Consider the following 25,669-nt stretch of genomic DNA (forward strand, 5'->3'; position numbering starts at 1 on the left):
CAGAGGCCCATTATCAGCAACCATCACTCCTGTGTTCCAATGGCACATTGTGTTAGCTAATCCAAGTTTATCTTGAAAAGGTTAATTGATCATTAGAAAATACTTTTGCAATTATGTTAGCACTGAAAACTGTTGTACTTATTAAAGAAGCAATAAAACTGGCCTTCTTTAGACTAGTTGAGTATCTGGAGCATCAACATTTGTGGGTTTGATTACAGGCTCAAAATGGCCAGAAACAAAGACTTTCCTTCTGAAACTCGTCAGTTTATACTTGTTCTGAGAAATGAAGACTATTCCATGCGAGAAATTGCCAAGAAACTGAATATCTCGTACAACGCTGTGTACTACTCCCTTCACAGAAAAGCGCAAACTGGCTCTAACCAGAATAGAAAGAGTGGGAGGCCCCGGTGCACAACTGAGCAAGAGGACAAGTACATTAGTGTCTAGTTTGAGAAACGCCTCACAAGTCCTCAACTGGCAGCTTCATTAAATAGTACCCACAAAACACCAGTCTCAACGTCAACAGTGAAGAGGCGACTCCAGAGTTCCTCTGTCCAGTGTCTGTGTTCTTTTGCTCATTTTAATATTTTATTTTTATTGGCCAGTCTGAGATATGTCTTTTTCTTTGCAACTCTGCCTAGAAGTCCAGCATCCCGGAGTCGCCTCTTCACTGTTGACGTTGAGACTGGGGTTTCACGGGTACTATTTAATTTGATGCTATTTTAATGGACAAAGAAAATGTTGCTTTTCTTTCAAAAACATGGACATTTTGTAAGTGACCCCAAACTTTTGAATGGTAGTGTATATTAACGCAGAGAACCTAGAGGGATCTATCCTTACCCCAGAGTGTAATGGGGATTTTAGCCAACAACAGCTAACAAAAGCTAACAGTCATGTCACTCTGAAATGACAGCTAACCAGACATCTTTTCATATGTTTCAGCTGTTCTGCATTGACATTTATATCCATATTCACGATGCTGTTTCATGATATCGCAGGATGAGGTCGGCGTGGGAAACCGACCGCACGGTTCATACAAACCTCTGCTGTTGCAAAGTAGAAGGTTCTATATGGAACCTTATTGGTCAATTCAAAATGTTGAAATTCTAACGTTCCACCAGGCACCAACTGCCATTCCAGCATGAAGACTCCAGACCATGGTGGATGCAAATACCCAATAAGCACGTTATTTTTCTATTTATTAAGGAAAAGCAATGTTGAATATTTCATACAAATACATGAAGCCATAATCGTATGGGCCCCGATTCAGACTTAGGAAATGATGGACTTTCTTACGCACGCCTAACGGGCTTTACAGGCCTGGTTCCCTTGGGCACACTGAATAAATGTAATTCAACAGTTTAAAACCCTCCCACTTGCTGGCCAACAGATGTAGTTTTCATTCAATAAGGTTTTCAGTACATTTATCTTAAGCCATCCCTTTAAAACATTAATTATACATTTTGATGACAGACTAGAATACATTGAGAGAACGGGTTCAGAAAATAGGGATCAATGAAAGGAAGCCATCTACGGGTATTCGCCTCTGTTTCAACACCAACTGGTAGATTTAAAAACACTCTGATCTTGTCGATTATTTAGGCACATTTTAGGGTTAGGAAAGTACGTATGAATCCTGAGGAAAAAAATGGTTTGGAGAGCTTTATACACACAAAATATGTTGATGAATAAAAAAATTGTGGTTTGAGTCATCTGAAAGTTGTCATATTCAAGTTCAATCCATGAGGGAGTGTACGGGGGGGGTCCTATAAATCTAACCCAATTGTCAGTAATCATGGACCTGTATGACAACGGTCCAGTCGTGTTGAACCATGACCCAGTCTCATAATGATTTAAATAGCGTGAGCTGGATATGATCCCCACGCTGGCGACTCTTCAGGAACAACTTACACAGATGTGACGGAGGAGAGAAAGGTGAACTGAACGGACTGATCCAAAATGTTAAGCAACAAATTGAAGAAAACTAGAACTAAAATAAATAGTTATAAATGTGAGTATTACTGACGGTGGGCTCTCGATAGTGGCTAATATTTAACATGATACAAATTGTAAAATTAAATAAAAAGGCTACAATTAAAACATTTTAAAGGGGCATACATCAACTCGGCAGATTCAGCCCTACAGAAGCCGATAGCTTGGGTGTCCAAATTTCATCCATGCGAATTATGAGGGCACTCACAATTCTGAATAACGACACAGCTATTTATAGCCTATTTTACAGTGGGAAAGGAGCCACAATACATGTCACGTTGATACGGTTTTCAATTTACTTCCATACGGCTGGTTTCACATTCGTCTCCAGGGATCATCAGGACAAATCATCTAAAAACAACTGCTGTGTGTTTACAATCCCCTTCTCCAAACAGACGACTCGTTTACCCAGCTCTTATTAACAGCCCGTATCTATTTAAAGTGCATGGAGATCGATGTTTTTGTAAAATCGGGAAAAAATTAAAGTAGATTAATTTTTCCACTAGGGACCGGCAGGTTCGCTTGACCTTATTCATGGTTTCCTCGCACGTAAAGGTGGTGGAATTACATCCGAATATGGCTTATCTGTAGACGCACCTCCGCCACGCCTTCCTTTCTTACATCTCCACCAGAACTAATAGCAGGTGAATAGCATGTTATTCTCAGGCTTAAATTCAAAGGTTAGAATACGCATAGAGATTACAGCGCATAAAAAGGGAATTACTTTCCATTAACGAGCACTTAACTTGGGTCAGAATCAGGGCGCTGATGAGCTATAGGATAGATAGATAATATTGATTCTGAATCAGCTAGCAATATAACAGTAAAAAGGCTACTTTAATTAGCCACTTTACAATCTAGCTAGATATATTTAACAAATACTTGTAAATGTTTCTTATTGAATATGCCAAATACAACTATAGACAACAGCCTGACATTGGCAATCAGCTAATTGTTACATTTTTTATTTCTAGTATGGAGTCAGATTTTTTTTATTTTACTTTTATTTAGCTAGGCAAGTCAGTTAAGAACAAATTCTTATTTACAATGACGGCCTACCAGGGAACAGTGGGTTAACTGCCTTGTTCAGGGACAGAACGACAGATTTGTACCTTGTCAGCTGAGGGATTCAGCTACCTGCAGATGAGGGGACTGGGTTTCATGAAGCCGTTAGAAGACTGTTGCTGAACTCCTGAATACACAAGGTGGGCCGTGGGCTGACTGGAGGTATGTAGCCATCTAAATGATTTATAATCAATTATTTATCATAAGTCTCGGTGATTCAATCGCCTACTTAACCATTACATGACTTAACACAGTACGTTTTGCTCAGTCTGGCAGTAACCCAACTATCAGAGGCAGTGGATATCTCTGTCGCCTGCTGCTGACAACTGCATGGAAGTCATTCTTCTACGGTCCCATGTGGCTCAGTTGGTAGAGCATGGTGTTTGCAATGCCAGGGTTGTGGGTTCGATTCCCACGGGGGACCAGTACGGGGGGGGAAAAATGTCTGAAATGAAATGAATGCACTCACTACTGTAAATCGCTCTGGATAAGAGCGTCTGCTAAATGACAAATGTAAAATGTACATCATAATAATTATGTCTGCATAGCATGTTGTCTTCATTTTGGAAGATTAACTAATTTCTACAGATTACCTCACCTTCACTCCTGCAGATTACCTCACCTTCACTCCTGCAGATTACCTCACCTTCCCTCCTGCAGATTACCTCACCCACCCTCCTGCAGATTACCTCACCCTCCCTCCTGCAGATTACCTCACCTTCCCTCCTGCAGATTACCCCACCTTTACTCCTGCAGATTACCCCACCTTTACTCCTGCAGATTACCTCACCTTTACTCCTGCAGATTACCCCACCTTCACTCCTGCAGATTACCCCACCTTTACTCCTGCAGATTACCCCACCTTCACTCCTGCAGATTACCCCACCTTCACTCCTGCAGATTACCCCACCTTCACTCCTGCAGATTACCCCACCTTCACTCCTGCAGATTACCTCCACCTTCACTCCTGCAGATTACCTCACCTGCAGATTACCCCACCTTTACTCCTGCAGATTACCCCACCTTTACTCCTGCAGATTACCCCACCTTTACTCCTGCAGATTACCCCACCTTCACTCCTGCAGATTGCCTCACCTTTACTCCTGCAGATTACCCCACCTTCACTCCTGCAGATTACCCCACCTTCACTCCTGCAGATTACCTCACCTTCACTCCTGCAGATTACCTCGCCTTTACTCCTGCAGATTACCTCACCTTCACTCCTGCAGATTACCCCACCTTCACTCCTGCAGATTACCTCACCTTCACTCCTGCAGATTACCTCACCTTCACTCCTGCAGATTACCTCACCTTCACTCCTGCAGATTACCCCACCTTCACTCCTGCAGATTACCCCACCTTCACTCCTGCAGATTACCCCACCTTCACTCCTGCAGATTACCCCACCTTTACTCCTACAGATTACCTCACCTTTACTCCTGCAGATTACCTCACCTTCACTCCTGCAGATTACCTCACCTTCACTCCTGCAGATTACCTCACCTTCACTCCTGCAGATTACCCCACCTTTACTCCTACAGATTACCTCACCTTTACTCCTGCAGATTACCTCACCTTTACTCCTGCATATGAACTCATGTTTTTGCTCCTTTTCTCAGGAACCAGCCAGGCAGCAACTAATTAGGCTACTGTTCCATAAGGAAGTCCTCAACCCATATAGAACAGTACTGTTCCATAAGGAAGTCATCAACCCATATAGAACAGTACTGTTCCATAAGGAAGTCCTCAACCCATATAGAACAGTACTGTTTCATAAGGAAGTCATCAACCCATATAGAACAGTACTGTTCCATACGGAAGTCCTCAACCCATATAGAACAGTACTGTTTCATAAGGAAGTCCTCAACCCATATAAAACAGTACTGTTCCATAAGGAAGTCCTCAACCCATATAGAACAGTACTGTTCCATAAGGAAGTCCTCAACCCATATAGAACAGTACTGTTCCATAAGGAAGTCCTCAACCCATATAGAACAGTACTGTTCCATAAGGAAGTCATCAACCCATATAGAACAGTACTGTTCCATAAGGAAGTCATCAACCCATATAGAACAGTACTGTTCCATAAGGAAGTCCTCAACCCATATAGAACAGTACTGTTCCATAAGGAAGTCCTCAACCCATATAGAACAGTACTGTTCCATAAGGAAGTCATCAACCCATATAGAACAGTACTGTTCCATAAGGAAGTCATCAACCCATATAGAACAGTACTGTTCCATAAGGAAGTCCTCAACCCATATAAAACAGTACTGTTCCATAAGGAAGTCCTCAACCCATATAGAACAGTACTGTTCCATAAGGAAGTCCTCAACCCATATAGAACAGTACTGTTCCATAAGGAAGTCCTCAACCCATATAGAACAGTACTGTTCCATAAGGAAGTCCTCAACCCATATAGAACAGTACTGTTCCATAAGGAAGTCCTCAACCCATATAAAACAGTACTGTTCCATAAGGAAGTCCTCAACCCATATAGAACAGTACTGTTCCATAAGGAAGTCATCAACCCATATAAAACAGTACTGTTCCATAAGGAAGTCCTCAACCCATATAGAACAGTACTGTTCCATAAGGAAGTCATCAACCCATATAGAACAGTACTGTTCCATAAGGAAGTCCTCAACCCATATAGAACAGTACTGTTCCATAAGGAAGTCATCAACCCATATAGAACAGTACTGTTCCATAAGGAAGTCATCAACCCATATAGAACAGTACTGTTCCATAAGGAAGTCCTCAACCCATATAGAACAGTACTGTTCCATAAGGAAGTCATCAACCCATATAGAACAGTACTGTTCCATAAGGAAGTCATCAACCCATATAGAACAGTACTGTTTCATAAGGAAGTCATCAACCCATATAGAACAGTACTGTTCCATAAGGAAGTCCTCAACCCATATAGAACAGTACTGTTCCATAAGGAAGTCCTCAACCCATATAGAACAGTACTGTTCCATAAGGAAGTCATCAACCCATATAGAACAGTACTGTTCCATAAGGAAGTCATCAACCCATATAGAACAGTACTGTTCCATAAGGAAGTCATCAACCCATATAGAACAGTACTGTTCCATAAGGAAGTCCGAAACCCATATAGAACAGTACTGTTCCATAAGGAAGTCATCAACCCATATAGAACAGTACTGTTCCATAAGGAAGTCATCAACCCATATAGAACAGTACTGTTCCATAAGGAAGTCATCAACCCATATAGAACAGTACTGTTCCATAAGGAAGTCATCAACCCATATAGAACAGTACTGTTCCATAAGGAAGTCATCAACCCATAGGCTACAGTACTGTTCCATAAGGAAGTCATCAACCCATATAGATTTTTATTATAATGCATAGTTATGAATAACAATGACCCAACAGAAGCAGGGTGGTCGGTCCGATTTATGCCTCGCTCATTTAGAACGGGTCTCTATTTTTGTGTTTTATCACTGGAGCTGTAGTCACACATAACAATAAAAATGTCATCATTATGAACTATTTTTGGAGCTCGTTTGAACTGGAAGAGGTAGCTAAGGGTTGAGGCTTTACCATACATGCTAATTCAATTCATCCACTTATGGAAACAACATCACTATCAGCTAAGATGATTGGAGATATGGACCATCCTGCTGGCATAGTGTCACTGCTCTGCCTCTCCAGTCCTTTCCGCCCGCCTCGCTCTGCTTGTTCCGCCCGCCCGCCTCGCTCTGCTTGTTCCGCCCGCCTCGCTCTGCTTGTTCCGCCCGCCCGCCTCGCTCTGCTTGTTCCGCCCGCCCGCCTCGCTCTGCTTGTTCCGCCCGCCTCGCTCTGCTTGTTCCGCCCGCCTCGCTCTGCTTGTTCCGCCCGCCTCGCTCTGCTTGTTCCGCCCGCCTCGCTCTGCTTGTTCCGCCCGCCCGCCCGCCGCCTCGCTCTGCTTGTTCCGCCCGCCTCGCTCTGCTTGTTCCGCCCGCCTCGCTCTGCTGGTTCCGCCCGCCTCGCTCTGCTGGTTCCGCCCGCCTCGCTCTGCTGGTTCCGCCCGCCTCGCTCTGCTTGTTCCGCCCGCCTCGCTCTGCTTGTTCCGCCCGCCTCGCTCTGCTTGTTCCGCCCGCCTCGCTCTGCTGGTTCCGCCCGCCTCGCTCTGCTTGTTCCGCCCGCCTCGCTCTGCTTGTTCCGCCCGCCTCGCTCTGCTTGTTCCGCCCGCCTCGCTCTGCTGGTTCCGCCCGCCTCGCTCTGCTGGTTCCGCCCGCCTCGCTCTGCTGGTTCCACCCGCCTCGCTCTGCTTGTTCCGCCCGTCCGCCTTGGGTGAGTTTTCCCCATGACGTTTGCATATAATCACAATCAAATCCAAAAAACTATGCTGGTATTCTTATGTCCAATATTTAATTGTTTAATATATTATATCATTTGCTAGAAATATTACTATTTATTAATTGGCATTATTCATCAATGTCACCAAACAGGGTTCTATATGGAACACATTTTGTTTCTGTTTACAAGAACCCCTAGGGTTAAAAAGGGTTCTATATAGAACTCTTAAGGGTTCCATATATGAAGCAAGTGACAGATCCCTGTTTGGTTCAATATGGAACCTTTTTTTGGAAAGCGTTTAGGGACTTAGCTAGCTGCTCAGTGGAGCGTGAAGACAGAGAGGGGGCCGAGGGGAACAATGAACCACTTCTCTAGATGTCACTCCGTGTGGCCCTCAGAAGAGTGTGCGTGCGCGCATGTGTGTCTACCGTGCGCGGGTGTACCAGGGAGAGCGAGCGGCAGTGGGTGTGAGGGAGAGCGTGTGACTGAGCGTGAGGTGGCTGGTGTGCGTGCCAGCCGTGTGCCAGGCTGTGTGGCCAGACTCCCTCTTTATCCCTCTCGTTCTGTCTGCCAGGGACCGGAGACAGGATCTCCACTGGTCATGTGAAAGGAGGACAGAAGGTCTGCTAAGACTGTGTGTGTGTGTGTGATGTCTCTCTTCTTGCATCAGTCAGTCACTCATTTACAGGGTTTTGTTCAGTCTTGTTTATCGTGCGGATAAGGCAGGTGTGGGTATATACTGGCAAGGCCTGCTGCACTCATTCAATATGTAGATCAACAATCTACATACTGTTCCAACAAGCAGATGCCACAGTACCAGAGAGAAAGCAGAGGAGAGGAGGGAGAGAAAGAGAGAAAGAGAGAAAGATAGAAAGAAAGAAAGAAAGAAAGAAAGAAAGAAAGAAAGAAAGAAAGAAAGAAAGAAAGAAAGAAAGAAAGAAAGAGAGAAAGAAAGAGAGGGGAGGGCGAGAGAGAGAGAGAGTGCGAGAGAGAGAGAGAGAGAAAGAGAGAGAGAGAGAGAGAGAGAGAGAGAGAGAGAGAGAGAGAGAGAGTGCGAGAGAGAGAGAGAGAGAGAGAGAGAGAGAGAGAGAGAGAGAGAGAGAGAGAGAGAGAGAGAGAGAGAGAGAGAGAGAGAGAGAGAGAGAGAGAGAGAGAGAGAGTGCGAGAGAGAGAGAGAGAGAGAGAGAGAGAGAGAGAGAGAGAGAGAGAGAGAGAGAGAGAGAGAGAGAGAGAGAGAGAGAGAGAGAGAGAGAGAGAGAGAGAGAGAGAGAGAAGGCCTAATGAGTTATATACAGGCTGTCTGGTACCACTGAGGGTTGGAGCATGTCTGCATCCCAAATAGCACCCTATTCCCTACATTGTGAACTAAAAAGGTAGTGCACTTGGTAGAGAATAGGATGCCATTTGGGATGCTCCCTAGCTCTTGCTCCTACAGTTGAATAGAGTGTTAATTGCATTAGCATTGCATCAGAATGTTTTCAGATCCGTCTCTACAGAGCTCAAGTTTTAGAGGGAAATAAATCCTTTACAATGTATGGACCTGCGTGATTATGGAAAGGCTCTCTTTCCCTACAGCCGGAAATTCAATACTATTAGCATATTCATTAGGATTAAGATTACAGAGAGCAGTTTAAGTCAATTTGTAATTTGGTATTTTACTTGAGAGAGGCAGTGGGCAATGTGCTGAAATGATCAGAATTTGTGATTAGGAAAATAGAGATTTAACTGAAATCCTTAAATCAATCCAGCATATAAAGAAACGGTTCAACTCAAACTCAAATCAGACTTCAACTTCCCTGATGACTTCTCAGCTTATACAATAACAAATCACATACTGAGGCTCTTTCAGGAGAGAGATTAAAAACAACCCAATTCAACACTGCAACATTTCATTCTAATTTCCTACACGTTTTGCACATATATGCAATGCAAATGATGGCTGTAACTTGAAGGCACAACATATAACTCACACACTCAGTCAGCCCATCCCCGTCACCGTCCACCTCAACATTTCATTCAATAAAACGTCAAGGCTTCAAGGTGCTAAACTTACATTCTTTACAAATTAGGGATCACATTCATAAAATCCCAATCTAATTCCACCGTACTGAGGTGACGAAGTGGAATAGGGAGTGTCCAGGAGAAGAGGAATCAGAGCATTCTAAGAACTCAGTGTTTCATTCTGAGAACTTTTAGAGACTCTAGAACCAGCTGCTGTTCCAGAAGGTTCTGAGGGAAGGATGTCTATCCCAGTAAGGAACAGACATGGAAGATAAGTTTCCATTGTGTATCATTGTGATCCATGTGGATTGTAGTTTTTAGTTTTTAGGTACAGGTACCAACATGAAGTATTTGAGGATGTATGTATTTAGTTTGAAGTTTGTGAGGGGCACTTGAGTTGAAAGGGATTTAGCGGTTTGAGCCCTCCACGATACCGGGTAAACTCAACTAATACAAATACTTTCAAGTTACTGATTTAGCTTGGATTTAGGTCTTTTGGTACAATTTCATTAATCAAGTTCCGCTGAAGTATTGTGTTTGACCCAGGACAGCTAGACCAATCAGATCTCAGATTCTCCTCGTCTGTACCCCCCCTCCCTCCTATTGCAGCGGAGGCAAAGAGCAGCTCCAGTATTTGACACATGTTTGACCCAAACCCCCAGAGCTATAGGGACAGAGCATATCTTCTGGACCTCGTCCAGTGGTGTTATGGTACAGGGCCAAAGTAGGAGCTAAATTAAGAGCAGCTCAAGTGTTCAAAACTATTTGACAAATGTGTTTGACGCAGGACAGCTAAAACCAAACCAACCAGATCTATATAAAAATAGTGCACTACTTTTGACCAGGGCCATATTCCTAAATAGGGTGTCATTTGGGACGCAGACCCAGGTACAGAACAGCTCCACAGCGTTAGAGCCACGCGGAGCAGTGAAGGGTTAAACCTCCTGTCGTAGACGGAAATCATGATTCTGAGGAGACGAAAACGTTGGTTACCTCCCCATGCTCATCAGACACTCAACACACCCACCTTCTATCTGCCCACCCCCTGACTCCCACCTCCTGGCTACTAGGCATGTTTCACCTTCCCACAGTATCCCACGTGACCTTACGACGCTGATGAAGAAGGAAAAATTATCAAAATGCAAAACACTTCCTGTTTTAATCTGACCGTTTCTATACAAATGAGCCAGCAGTGTTCTCCAGTGGAATCAGTTCTGTTGTCCTGTTCTGTTCTACTGCTGCCATCAGAAATACTGGATGACAATGTACATGGGAAATTGCTGAAAGTAAGCAGTGGACCCAAAAGCCCCTAATCAAATTACTCTGGTGTGAATTAAGGCTGTGAGGGGAGGGGACTGGATACACCGCAGCACAGCTGGCGCTTTGTAGCCAGGCGGGGGGGGCTAATCTCCCTGCTACACCTCTGATGACAGGCCCTTTATGAGGGGGGGACCCAGGTGAGAGAGAGAGCGGGAGGGAGAGAGAGAGAGAGAGAGAGAGAGAGAGAGAGAGAGAGAGAGAGAGAAGAGAAAATAAAGAAAAGGTACCTGCTGTGGCCATTAGAGATGACATCACGAGACCCATCTTCACGGTTCACCTCGTGGCTCTTTAGATGTAAGGATGAAAGACAGTAGCCACATGATGGACTCACTGAACCCAGCCCTCACCCTGCCTCCCTCCCTCACCCCGCCAGCCCTCACCCTCCCTCCCTCCCTCCCTCACCCTCCCTCCCTCCCTAACCACGCCAGCCCTAACCCTCCCTCCCTCCCTAACCCTCCCTAACCCCACCAGCCCTCACCCTCCCTCCCTCCCTCCCTCCCTCACCCTCCCTCCCTAACCACGCCAGCCCTAACCCTCCCTCCCTCCCTCCCTCACCCTCCCTCCCTAACCCCGCCAGCCCTAACCCTCCCTCCCTAACCCTACCTCCCTAACCTATCCCACCAGCCCTAACCCTCCCTCCCTAACCCTCCATAGAAGCATCAAGGCCTGGAAGACTGAAACTGGAGGGCATCTTACCTCCACCAACCAGTTGTTAGCTTGACCTAAAAACTGGGTACCAGCACAAACCTCTTCTACATCTGTCTTCGATGGCATTCTGCGACCCTTTGACTTGGCTGTGCGAGTTACATTTTTCTTATTGGTCGCGTCGGTGTGAGCTGCCCATTCTACAGGCTCACCTTCTTGAAGAGGATAAAACCACGATTTGGTCAAACAGTAAAATACAGTATCCTCATGATTCCTGTAATGAAAGTGTCTGCCTGCCTGCCCATGTACCTGTTTCCTGCTGCAGCCAATCTCTCTCTCGCTCCTTTCCAAGGGCAAATATATGCAATACAATCAGTATTCTGATTGTATAACCTTTAAAAATCCAATTGCGGAGAAAGCCCAGATTTCCTGTTTCCACTGTCGGAGAGAGGAGGTTCTCAGCTGTCTATAGGAATACTTTATATTTCTCAACGTTTCAACTCAGTAGCAACTATTTTACAAACAACATATTTGATATGGCTTTGAGATACAGAAAGTGTAGGCCTCATTGGGCAGTAGGCCTCATTGGGCGGTAGGCCTCATTGGGCGGTAGGCCTCATTGGGCGGTAGGCCTCATTGGGCGGTAGGCCTCATTGGGCGGTAGACCTTATTGGCCTCATTGGGCGGTAGGCCTCATTGGGCGGTAGACCTCATTGGGCGGTAGGCCTCATTGGGCAGTAGGCCTCTTTGGGCGGTAGGCCTCATTGGGCGGTAGTCTAAAACTGCAATGTTTATGGGGGGATATTAGATATACTGTTGGATGAATACAGGGAGTTCAGAAATACTTTTTCCCCACATTTTGTTGCGTTAAAGCCTGAATTTAAAATGGATTCAATTGAGATGTTGTTTCACTGGCCTACACACACACACACACACACACACACACACACACACACACACACACACACACAGTCAAAGTATGTTTTTAGAAATGTTTACCAATTAATAAAAAAATGAAAACCTGAAATGTGTTGTGTCAATAAATATTTCAACCCCTTTGTTAAGACAAACCTAAATAAGTTGTTTGAAAATGGATTTAACAAGTCGCACGGACTCACTCTGTGTGCAATAATAGAGTTAAACATGATTATTGAGTGACTACATCATCTCCGTACCCGACATACAGCTCATTTTAAAAAGGTCCCTCAGTCGAGTAGTGAATTTCAAATACAGATTCAACCACAAAGACCAGGCAAGTTTTCCAATGCCTCACAAAAAGGCACCTAAAAGCAGACATTGAATATCCCTATGAGCATGGAGAAGTTATTAATTACACTTTGTATGGTGTATCATTTGCCGGAGAGGAAGGTACCACTCCATATTTCCAAGCATAGCGGTGGCTGCATCATGTTATGGGTATGCTTGTAATCGTTCAGGACCGGGGGAGTTTTTCAGGAGAAAAAACAAACAGAAAGAAACGTAATAGAACTAAGCACAGGCAAAATCAGAGGAAAACCTGCTTCAGTCTGCTTTCCAACAGACACTGGGAAACAAATTCCCCTTTCAGCAGAAAAATAACCCATAACACAAGGCTAAATATACACTGGAGTTGGTTACCAAGACAACATTGAATGTTCCTGAGTGGCCTAGTTTTATTATCATTTTATTTTTTTACTTAAATCTACTTGAAAATCTATGGCAAGACTTGAAAATATCTGTCTAGCAATGATCAACAACCTGACAGAGCTGAAATGTGCACATATTGTATAATCCAGGAGTGGAAAGCTCTTAGAGACTTACCCAGAAAGACTCACAGCTCTTAGAGACTTACCCAGAAAGACACACAGCTCTTAGAGACTTACCCAGAAAGACTCACAGCTCTTAGAGACTTACCCAGAAAGACTTACAGCTCTTAGAGACTTACCCAGAAAGACACACAGCTCTTAGAGACTTACCCAGAAAGACACACAGCTGTAATCATTGCCAGAGGTGATTTTAACATGTATTGACTCAGAGGTGTGAATACTTATGTAAATTAGATATTTCTGCATTTCATTTTCAATAAATTCGCAAAAATGTCTAAAAACATGTTTTGAACTTTGTCATGATGGGGTATTGTGTGTATATGGGGGATGTGGAATAAGTCACGGGGTATGAATACCTTCTGAAGACACTGTACATGGCTGCTAGCAGTGGGTATTATATCTACAGTTAGCCATCTAGCTAATGTGTTTTGAGGTTCCAATTACTCAGGAAGTGAATTAGCCCCAATTTAAATTTACCTACGATAAAAGACCACATAAAGATGCAGTCAAATTCATCTCGATTAAAAAAAAAATGAAGACATTCTGGAGCCCTATTTTAACAGTAACATATAACAAAAATAGCACATTGACAACTGGAAATCATGATTAGGGGATTAAGTTGCACATAAACAATATTTTGAATCACAACATGAAAACGACAAATTTTTTCTATTGAGTGACGCCGCGGATAACAATTGGTGGGACCAAATCATGGGCTGGTGCCACCAACTGAAAAACATAGTGGCACCAGGGGACAATGTTAGTCTGCACCTGCAAAAGAGAGGTTGAAGAACTAATTTAGGCCAAGACACAACACACCACAGTTAGGAAAGTCATACCTCACCATCTCTGAGACACACCACAGTTATGAGAGCCATACCTCACCATCTCTAAGACACACCACAGTTAGGAGAGCCATACCTCACCATCTCTGAGACACACCACAGTTAGGAGAGCCATACCTCACCATCTCTAAGACACACCACAGTTAGGAGAGCCATACCTCACCATCTCCTAGACACACCACAGTTAGGAGAGCCATACCTCACCATCTCTGAGACACACCACAGTTAGGAGAGCCATACCTCACCATCTCTAAGACACAACACACCACAGTTAGGAGAGCCATACCTCACCATCTCTAAGACACACCACAGTTAGGAGAGCCATACCTCACCATCTCCTAGACACACCACAGTTAGGAGAGCCATACCTCACCATCTCTAAGACACACCACAGTTAGGAGAGCCATACCTCACCATCTCTGAGACACACCACAGTTAGGAGAGCCATACCTCACCATCTCTAAGACACAACACACCACAGTTAGGAGAGCCATAACTCACCATATCTGAGACACACCACAGTTAGGAGAGCCATACCTCACCATATCTGATACACAGCACAGTTAGGAGAGCCATACCTCACCATCTCTGAGACACACCACAGTTAGGAGAGCCATACCTCACCATCTCTAAGACACACCACAGTTAGGAGAGCCATACCTCACCATCTCTGAGACACACCACAGTTAGGAGAGCCATACCTCACCATCTCCTAGACACACCACAGTTAGGAGAGCCATACCTCACCATCTCTAAGACACAACACACCACAGTTAGGAGAGCCATACCTCACCATCTCCTAGACACACCACAGTTAGGAGAGCCATACCTCACCATCTCTTAGACACACCACAGTTAGGAGAGCCATACCTCACCATCTCTGAGACACACCACAGTTAGGAGAGCCATACCTCACCATCTCTTAGACACACCACAGTAAGGAGAGCCATACCTCACCATCTCTTAGACACACCACAGTTAGGAGAGCCATACATCACCATCTCTTAGACACACCAAAGTTAGGAGAGCTATACCTCACCATCTCTTAGACACACCACAGTTAGGAGAGCCATACCTCACCATCTCTAAGACACACCACACCACAGTTAGGAGAGCCATACCTCACCATCTCTTAGACACACCACAGTTAGGAGAGCCATACCTCACCATCTCTAAGACACACCACACCACAGTTAGGAGAGCCATACCTCACCATCTCTAAGACACACCACAGTTAGGAGAGCCATACCTCACCATTTCTAAGACACAGCATAGTTAGGAGAGCCATACCTCACCATCTCTTAGACACAGCACACCACAGTTAGGAGAGCCATACCTCACCATCTCTAAGACACACCACAGTTAGGAGAGCCATACCTCACCATCTCTTAGACACAACACAGTTAGGAGAGTCATACCTCACCATCTCCTAGACACAGCACACCACAGTTAGGAGAGCCATACCTCACCATCTCTCAGACACAACACACCACAGTTAGTAGAGCCATACCTCACCATCTCTTAGTCACACCACAGTTAGGAGAGCCATACCTCACCATCTCCTAGACACAGCACACCACAGTTAGGAGAGCCATACCTCACCATCTCTAAGACACAACACACCACAGTTAGGAGAGCCATACCTCACCATCTCTTTGACACACCACAGTTAGGAGAGCCATACCTCACCATCTCTGAGACACACCACAGTTAGGAGAGCCATACCTCACCATCTCTAAGACACAACACACCACAGTTAGGAGAGCCATACCTCACCATCTCTTAGTCACACCACAGTTAGGAGAGCCATACCTCACCATCTAATTTGAATCTGGTCTATATTGATTTAATCTACATGTATGTAAATGTGTATATTAGTTTGTTTTTTTATACTGGCGAATGAAAATCCACCAATCTGTGAAATCAGAGCCGTGTCAGGTCAGATATAGTCTACCTGCTGTAACTGACCAACCACAACACTAAACACCAGGGAAGAGGACAATGCTGGTCCTGGTCAACACAACACACATAACTAAACAACCATGGATAACAAAACGTATGTTCTGAAACACACTTCCCTTTTCCCCCCATTTTCTCTCTCTCTCACTCGATCCCCATCTAACACATTAGCACAACCCATCACACACACACACACGACCTCCTGATCCCTGTCTTCTCACAGAGCAGTCTGCCCCAGCAGCTCACAGTAAGATCAATGACCATGCGGAGGAAGTGGCAGTTTAGAAGCAGGCGTTGGGAACCACGACACACACACACACACACACACCCCCGGAGCCTCAACATTCCCCTATGGAGCCGCTTCGTACTGCAGACGCCCGGGGCGGCAGCCTCTCACTTCAATTAGGCTGGTAATTAGCAGCGCGGCCTAGCAGTGTGAATAAGCCCAGCACTACTGTAGCTAGCGCTGGAACAAAAGACGCCCGGACCTCTGAAATGACCAGAGCATCTGAATCATTGATACATTATATTACATTAGCCCCTGGTGTGGTAATCTATTGTTGGTCCCGTTGGCCTCGTTATGGCTGAGTCTGATAAGACACACTATTTCAGATGGCCAACAAAAAAACTGTGCAATATATTTGTGTCATTAACAATTTGGCCTAAAGTGGGCTAACGAAGAGCTCTCAGCAGGAGAGAAGGTCAAACAGAGAATAAGACTCAATATAGCAGCCAACAGCTGAGGCCAGAGAGGCTACTTACTGGGACTGACTCACTGGATGTCTGTGCATTATCATATGAGAGGCCAGCCTCTGCTCTGTTCAGTCAGTGAGGACGTCTGAGAGGCCAGCCTCTGTTCAGGCAGCGAGGACCTCTGAGAGAACAGCCTCCTCTGTTCAGTCAATGAGGACGTCTGAGAGGCCAGCCTCTGTTCAGTCAGTGAGGATGTCTGAGAGGCCAGTCTCTGTTCAGTCAGTGAGGACGTCTGAGAGACCAGTCTCTGTTCAGTCAGTGAGGACGTCTGAGAGACCAGTCTCTGTTCAGTCAGTGAGGACGTCAGAGAGACCAGTCTCTGTTCAGTCAGTGAGGACGTCTGAGAGACCAGTCTCTGTTCAGTGAGGACGTCTGAGAGACCAGTCTCTGTTCAGTCAGTGAGGACGTCTGAGAGGCCAGTCTCTGTTCAGTCAGTGAGGACGTCTGAGAGACCAGTCTCTGTTCAGTCAGTGAGGACGTCTGAGAGACCAGTCTCTGTTCAGTCAGTGAGGACGTCTGAGAGACCAGTCTCTGTTCAGTCAGTGAGGACGTCTGAGAGACCAGTCTCTGTTCAGTGAGGACGTCTGAGAGGCCAGTCTCTGTTCAGTCAGTGAGGACGTCTGAGAGACCAGTCTCTGTTCAGTGAGGACGTCTGAGAGACCAGTCTCTGTTCAGTGAGTGAGGACGTCTGAGAGACCAGTCTCTGTTCAGTCAGTGAGGACGTCTGAGAGACCAGTCTCTGTTCAGTCAGTGAGGACGTCTGAGAGACCAGTCTCTGTTCAGTGAGGACGTCTGAGAGACCAGTCTCTGTTCAGTCAGTGAGGACGTCTGAGAGGCCAGTCTCTGTTCAGTCAGTGAGGACGTCTGAGAGACCAGTCTCTGTTCAGTCAGTGAGGACGTCTGAGAGACCAGTCTCTGTTCAGTCAGTGAGGACGTCTGAGAGACCAGTCTCTGTTCAGTCAGTGAGGACGTCTGAGAGACCAGTCTCTGTTCAGTGAGGACGTCTGAGAGACCAGTCTCTGTTCAGTCAGTGAGGACGTCTGAGAGACCAGTCTCTGTTCAGTCAGTGAGGACGTCTGAGAGACCAGTCTCTGTTCAGTCAGTGAGGACGTCAGAGAGACCAGTCTCTGTTCAGTCAGTGAGGACGTCTGAGAGACCAGTCTCTGTTCAGTCAGTGAGGACGTCAGAGGCCAGTCTCTGTTCAGTGAGGACAGCACAGCTCATCTCTCTCAACACTACCAGTTTATCCTTCACATTGACATCTAGTACTGAGTGTCCCACAAACTATTACTGCACATTACCGTACTGCCAAGAAGAAACATCACAGATCCACTTCTGTTGGCTATATAAAGGTTATTTCCTGTTAGGGTTAGAGGGGACAAAATGGAAATACGCATAGGGCTGAAAATACAAACTCTGGTTGCTTAGTTACGCTACAGTCTGGGGACATTGAACACAGTGGACATGGTCAGAGTGATGTCATCAGTGGTGTTGTGAGTCACTCCCCGCTGAAGTAGTTTCAGCTCAGACAGACCCAAAATGGCACCCTATTTACCCAGAGTGCACCACTATTGGTCTCGGCCTTTAAAAGGCTGGAATGGGGTGTCACCTGAGGTTTGAACAGTGCTCTTTAATAAGCGGCATCACTGTCACTCCACGGTGAGGGAACCAAGGCACTTTGGACCGATCAGAACAAATAAGGCTGTATATCAAGGAGTAGAACATGTCAACACAGGGCCAGGCTAGTCAGCCAGCCTCTGTCCCTGTCCCTCTGCCAGGCTAGTCAGCCAGCCTCTGTCCCTGTCCCTCTGCCAGGCTAGTCAGCCAGCCTCTGTCCCTCTGCCAGGCTAGTCAGCCAGCCTCTGTCCCTGTCCCTCTGCCAGGCTAGTCAGCCAGCCTCTGTCCCTGTCCCTCTGCCAGGCTAGTCAGCCAGCCTCTGTCCCTGTCCCTCTGCCAGGCTAGTCAGCCAGCCTCTGTCCCTGTCCCTCTGCCAGGCTAGTCAGCCAGCCTCTGTCCCTGTCCCTCTGCCAGGCTAGTCAGCCAGCCTCTGTCCCTGTCCCTCTGCCAGGCTAGTCAGCCAGCCTCTGTCCCTGTCCCTCTGCCAGGCTAGTCAGCCAGCCTCTGTCCCTGTCCCTCTGCCAGGCTAGTCAGCCAGCCTCTGTCCCTGTCCCTCTGCCAGGCTAGTCAGCCAGCCTCTGTCCCTGTCCCTCTGCCAGGCTAGTCAGCCAGCCTCTGTCCCTCTGCCAGGCTAGTCAGCCAGCCTCTGTCCCTGTCCCTCTGCCAGGCTAGTCAGCCAGCCTCTGTCCCTGTCCCTCTGCCAGGCTAGTCAGCCAGCCTCTGTCCCTGTCCCTCTGCCAGGCTAGTCAGCCAGCCTCTGTCCCTGTCCTCTGCCAGGCTAGTCAGCCAGCCTCTGTCCCTGTCCCTCTGCCAGGCTAGTCAGCCAGCCTCTGTCCCTGTCCCTCTGCCAGGCTAGTCAGCCAGCCTCTGTCCCTGTCCCTCTGCCAGGCTAGTCAGCCAGCCTCTGTCCCTGTCCCTCTGCCAGGCTAGTCAGCCAGCCTCTGTCCCTGTCCCTCTGCCAGGCTAGTCAGCCAGCCTCTGTCCCTGTCCCTCTGCCAGGCTAGTCAGCCAGCCTCTGTCCCTGTCCCTCTGCCAGGCTAGTCAGCCAGCCTCTGTCCCTGTCCCTCTGCCAGGCTAGTCAGCCAGCCTCTGTCCCTGTCCCTCTGCCAGGCTAGTCAGCCAGCCTCTGTCCCTCTGCCAGGCTAGTCAGCCAGCCTCTGTCCCTGTCCCTCTGCCAGGCTAGTCAGCCAGCCTCTGTCCCTGTCCCTCTGCCAGGCTAGTCAGCCAGCCTCTGTCCCTGACCCTCTGCCAGGCTAGTCAGCCAGCCTCTGTCCCTGTCCCTCTGCCAGGCTAGTCAGCCAGCCTCTGTCCCTGTCCCTCTGCCAGGCTAGTCAGCCAGCCTCTGTCCCTGTCCCTCTGCCAGGCTAGTCAGCCAGCCTCTGTCCCTGTCCCTCTGCCAGGCTAGTCAGCCAGCCTCTGTCCCTGTCCCTCTGCCAGGCTAGTCAGCCAGCCTCTGTCCCTGTCCCTCTGCCAGGCTAGTCAGCCAGCCTCTGTCCCTGTCCCTCTGCCAGGCTAGTCAGCCAGCCTCTGTCCCTGTCCCTCTGCCAGGCTAGTCAGCCAGCCTCTGTCCCTGTCCCTCTGCCAGGCTAGTCAGCCAGCCTCTGTCCCTGTCCCTCTGCCAGGCTAGTCAGCCAGCCTCTGTCCCTGTCTCTGCCAGGCTAGTCAGCCAGCCTCTGTCCCTGTCCCTCTGCCAGGCTAGTCAGCCAGCCTCTGTCCCTGTCCCTCTGCCAGGCTAGTCAGCCAGCCTCTGTCCCTGTCCCTCTGCCAGGCTAGTCAGCCAGCCTCTGTCCCTGTCCCTCTGCCAGGCTAGTCAGCCAGCCTCTGTCCCTGTCCCTCTGCCAGGCTAGTCAGCCAGCCTCTGTCCCTGTCCCTCTGCCAGGCTAGTCAGCCAGCCTCTGTCCCTGTCCCTCTGCCAGGCTAGTCAGCCAGCCTCTGTCCCTGTCCCTCTGCCAGGCTAGTCAGCCAGCCTCTGTCCCTGTCCCTCTGCCAGGCTAGTCAGCCAGCCTCTGTCCCTGTCCCTCTGCCAGGCTAGTCAGCCAGCCTCTGTCCCTGTCCCTCTGCCAGGCTAGTCAGCCAGCCTCTGTCCCTGTCCCTCTGCCAGGCTAGTCAGCCAGCCTCTGTCCCTGTCCCTCTGCCAGGCTAGTCAGCCAGCCTCTGTCCCTGTCCCTCTGCCAGGCTAGTCAGCCAGCCTCTGTCCCTGTCCCTCTGCCAGGCTAGTCAGCCAGCCTCTGTCCCTGTCCCTCTGCCAGGCTAGTCAGCCAGCCTCTGTCCCTGTCCCTCTGCCAGGCTAGTCAGCCAGCCTCTGTCCCTGTCCCTCTGCCAGGCTAGTCAGCCAGCCTCTGTCCCTGTCCCTCTGCCAGGCTAGTCAGCCAGCCTCTGTCCCTGTCCCTCTGCCAGGCTAGTCAGCCAGCCTCTGTCCCTGTCCCTCTGCCAGGCTAGTCAGCCAGCCTCTGTCCCTGTCCCTCTGCCAGGCTAGTCAGCCAGCCTCTGTCCCTGTCCCTCTGCCAGGCTAGTCAGCCAGCCTCTGTCCCTGTCCCTCTGCCAGGCTAGTCAGCCAACCTCTGTCCCTGTCCCTCTGCCAGGCTAGTCAGCCAGCCTCTGTCCCTGTCCCTCTGCCAGGCTAGTCAGCCAGCCTCTGTCCCTGTCCCTCTGCCAGGCTAGTCAGCCAGCCTCTGTCCCTGTCCCTCTGCCAGGCTAGTCAGCCAGCCTCTGTCCCTGTCCCTCTGCCAGGCTAGTCAGCCAGCCTCTGTCCCTGTCCCTCTGCCAGGCTAGTCAGCCAGCCTCTGTCCCTGTCCCTCTGCCAGGCTAGTCAGCCAGCCTCTGTCCCTGTCCCTCTGCCAGGCTAGTCAGCCAGCCTCTGTCCCTGTCCCTCTGCCAGGCTAGTCAGCCAGCCTCTGTCCCTGTCCCTCTGCCAGGCTAGTCAGCCAGCCTCTGTCCCTGTCCCTCTGCCAGGCTAGTCAGCCAGCCTCTGTCCCTGTCCCTCTGCCAGGCTAGTCAGCCAGCCTCTGTCCCTGTCCCTCTGCCAGGCTAGTCAGCCAGCCTCTGTCCCTGTCCCTCTGCCAGGCTAGTCAGCCAGCCTCTGTCCCTGTCCCTCTGCCAGGCTAGTCAGCCAGCCTCTGTCCCTGTCCCTCTGCCAGGCTAGTCAGCCAGCCTCTGTCCCTGTCCCTCTGCCAGGCTAGTCAGCCAGCCTCTGTCCCTGTCCCTCTGCCAGGCTAGTCAGCCAGCCTCTGTCCCTGTCCCTCTGCCAGGCTAGTCAGCCAGCCTCTGTCCCTGTCCCTCTGCCAGGCTAGTCAGCCAGCCTCTGTCCCTGTCCCTCTGCCAGGCTAGTCAGCCAGCCTCTGTCTCTGTCCCTCTGCCAGGCTAGTCAGCCAACCTCTGTCCCTGTCCCTCTGCCAGGCTAGTCAGCCAGCCTCTGTCCCTGTCCCTCTGCCAGGCTAGTCAGCCAGCCTCTGTCCCTGTCCCTCTGCCAGGCTAGTCAGCCAGCCTCTGTCCCTGTCCCTTTGCCAGGCTAGTCAGCCAGCCTCTGTCCCTGTCCCTCTGCCAGGCTAGTCAGCCAGCCTCTGTCCCTGTCCCTCTGCCAGGCTAGTCAGCCAGCCTCTGTCCCTGTCCCAGGCTAGTCAGCCAGCCTCTGTCCGTGTGTGTGCGTGTGTGCGCGTGTACGCGTGTGCGTGTGATCTGCCTGACTGAATCTGAACCGTGTATGAATGTCATTCCTCAGACGACTCTTCCACCAACTCCTCCATAACATCCTATAGTCACTATTTCACCCTGAAAAACCACTGGCTTGTGTGTGTGTGTGTGTGTGTGTGTAGGGGGGAAACGGTATCACGGTTTCTACAGCAGCTGAGAGATCAGTTGTTTTGAGTGTGACAGAAAATAAAACTAGATATCAGTGGAACAGATGTAGGACTTCAAATCCTGTTTTACTGCCTCCACTGTTCTCAACCTGGTTTATTTTTCAGGGGTTCAGTATCGTGTGATCCCTGCCTCCACGGATGTACGCGAGTGACGAGAAGAAGAAGAGGGGGGGAGGCCTTACTTGATGGAGTTTCTGAAGTGATCTTCGGCCGGGTTTTTCACAGTGCAGCTGTTGAGCAGCCACAGATCAGCCTCTGCTGGGTCCTCTGGAGGGAGAGAGAGAGGGAGAGAAACAGAGGGAGAGAGAGAGAAACAGAGGGAGAGGGAGAGAAACAGAGGGAGAGAGAGAGAAACAGAGGGAGAGAGAGAGAAACAGAGGGAGAGAGAGAGAAACAGAGGGAGAGAGAGAGAAACAGAGGGAGAGAAAGAGAGAAACAGAGGGAGAGGGAGAGAGAAACAGAGGGAGAGAGAGAGAAACAGAGGGAGAGAAAGAGAGAAACAGAGGGAGAGGGAGAGAGAAACAGAGAGAGAGAGGGAGAAACAGCGGGAGAGAGAGAGAAACAGAGGGAGAGAGAGAGAAACAGAGAGAGAGAGAGAGAAACAGAGGGAGAGAGAGAGAGAAACAGAGGGAGAGAGAGAGAGAAACAGAGGGAGAGAGAGAGAAACAGAGAGAGAGAGAGAGAAACAGAGAGAGAGAGAGAGAGAAACAGAGGGAGAGAGAGAGAAACAGAGAGAGAGAGAGAGAGAAACAGAGGGAGAGAGAGAGAAACAGAGAGAGAGAGAGAGAAACAGAGGGAGAGAGAGAGAAACAGAGGGAGAGAGAGAGAAACAGAGAGAGAGAGGGAGAGAAACAGAGGGAGAGAGAGAGAGAAACAGCGGGAGAGAGAGAGAAGGAGCGAGACAGAGATGGAAGGAGAGGGAGTAAGTGAAGAAAGAGAGGTGGAGGGAAGACAACAGAAGTTCAGTATTAGATCAAATCAAAGCTGAACAACCCAGGACCCTTCAGCCCGTTCCACACACCCATTAATACTGCACTTCTCCAGTTACTGCAATTAATTGTGTGTCCTCCCCCTCCTCCCCCTTCTCCTCCTCCCCCTCCCTGACCAGAGCAACGAGGGGGAGGTGAGGCGGAATACGATGCCAGGATCAGCTGGACCTCAGGGGGATAGTGGCAGTCCTATCGTCCATAGCCCAGCCTCCACGCTATCTGCCAGGAGATATGTCACACTGTGTAATAAATAAACAGAAACACACAGTATGATTCTAGGCCAGCCTGCCTGGCGCAGTGCAAGCCTCCTGCATCCACCCACACCGCTGAACTAGATATTTCACTTACTATCCATTACCCAGCCTCACTGAAGCAAACACAGGCCCTGTTTCGCTTGCTTGCCCCCCCCCCGTCGGGCTCTGAGGCTCTAAGGGAGGCAGACTCTCACACACACACCCCCCCGTCGGGCTCTGAGGCTCTAAGGGAGGCAGACTCTCAGCACCACACAGGTCGCAGGCAGGGTGAACCCAGGAACCATCCCGACACCCCCTTCTTGCTTTTCCTCGCCTCAGATAACAACATATCAAAGGCCTACACCCAGAGAGAGGAGGCAGGGATAGGCCTACACCCAGAGAGAGGAGGCAGGGATAGGCCTACACCCAGAGAGAGGAGGCAGGGATAGGCCTACACCCAGAGAGAGGAGGCAGGGATAGGACAGGCACCTTAAGACACCCCCTCCCTTCCTCATCACATCCTGATAGGAGACAAGCTATTGTAAACAACGAGGCTAGGCTACAGTGTGTTAGCGTGATGGTATGTAGGACACCATTAAATTCCATATGGCCTCCTATTCCCTAGATAGTGAACCACGTTTTACCGGAGCCCTGGTCAACAGTAGGAAATAAAATCAGGGGTCGCATTAACTTTACTATATCTGCATTTTTTACAAAACCCACCCAAAAAATAAAAACTGTTTTAAACCATTTCACACGTTTTTAATGTTGAAAATCTGTGTTTGTTGGTTCAGTAGAAAATCAGGGGCGTACAAATCGTTTTTCATACAAATTAAATTAATGGAAAACATTCGACAGAAGAAAACATTTGCGTGCAAAACTATTTGGCGAAGAAAAAATGTATTTTTTGCAAAAACAATGCGTGGCTCTCTGATTTCTCATGTTATCATCGAAATAAAATATTTGGCCTTTTACATTCATGATTTGGCGCGAACAGTGACTGAAGCCGAGAATAAATCACAAATTACAACAAGAAGCTAAATATTTATTCTGCGTGAAAAAACGCTGACGTCTGTGTTCACGCAAACCCTGTAAATATATAACAGGATACCATTAGGAACACACCCACAGTGTTAAAGCCTATATAACAGGGTCCCATTAGGAACACACCCACAGTGTTAAAGCCTATATAACAGGATACCATTAGGAACACACCCACAGTGTTAAAGCCTATATAACAGGATACCATTAGGAACACACCCACAGTGTTAAAGCCTATATAACAGGATGCCATTAGGAACACACCCACAGTGTTAAAGCCTATATAACAGGATGGCATTAGGAACACACCCACAGTGTTAAAGCCTATATAACAGGATACCATTAGGAACACACCCACAGTGTTAAAGCCTATATAACAGGGTCCCATTAGGAACACACCCACAGTGTTAAAGCCTATATAACAGGATCCCATTAGGAACACACCCACAGTGTTAAAGCCTATATAACAGGATCCCATTAGGAACACACCCACAGTGTTAAAGCCTATATAACAGGATACCATTAGGAACACACCCACAGTGTTAAAGCCTATATAACAGGATACCATTAGGAACACACCCACAGTGTTAAAGCCTATATAACAGGATACCATTAGGAACACACCCACAGTGTTAAAGCCTATATAACAGGATACCATTAGGAACACACCCACAGTGTTAAAGCCTATATAACAGGATCCCATTAGGAACACACCCACAGTGTTAAAGCCTATATAACAGGATGGCATTAGGAACACACCCACAGTGTTAAAGCCTATATAACAGGATCCCATTAGGAACACACCCACAGTGTTAAAGCCTATATAACAGGATACCATTAGGAACACACCCACAGTGTTAAAGCCTATATAACAGGATCCCATTAGGAACACACCCACAGTGTTAAAGCCTATATAACAGGATACCATTAGGAACACACCCACAGTGTTAAAGCCTATATAACAGGATACCATTAGGAACACACCCACAGTGTTAAAGCCTATATAACAGGATACCATTAGGAACACACCCACAGTGTTAAAGCCTATATAACAGGATACCATTAGGAACACACCCACAGTGTTAAAGCCTATATAACAGGATACCATTAGGAACACACCCACAGTGTTAAAGCCTATATAACAGGGTCCCATTAGGAACACACCCACAGTGTTAAAGCCTATATAACAGGATCCCATTAGGAACACACCCACAGTGTTAAAGCCTATATAACAGGATA

The 25,669-nt window shown here is 48.1% G+C and overlaps 1 protein-coding gene across 1 annotated transcript in view; it reads right to left on the reverse strand.

The window, feature by feature from the left end:
• LOC106597444 (threonylcarbamoyladenosine tRNA methylthiotransferase-like) overlaps window positions 1-25,669 on the reverse strand; it is a 797,175-nt gene that overhangs the window by 659,671 nt on the left and 111,835 nt on the right. The window contains 1 exon segment of the mRNA XM_045696608.1: window positions 22,350-22,434. Coding sequence (XP_045552564.1) covers window positions 22,350-22,434 — 85 coding nt within the window.

The sequence above is a fragment of the Salmo salar genome, chromosome ssa02 (genome assembly GCF_905237065.1).
Source record: "Salmo salar chromosome ssa02, Ssal_v3.1, whole genome shotgun sequence".
NCBI classification, from domain to species: domain Eukaryota; kingdom Metazoa; phylum Chordata; class Actinopteri; order Salmoniformes; family Salmonidae; genus Salmo; species Salmo salar.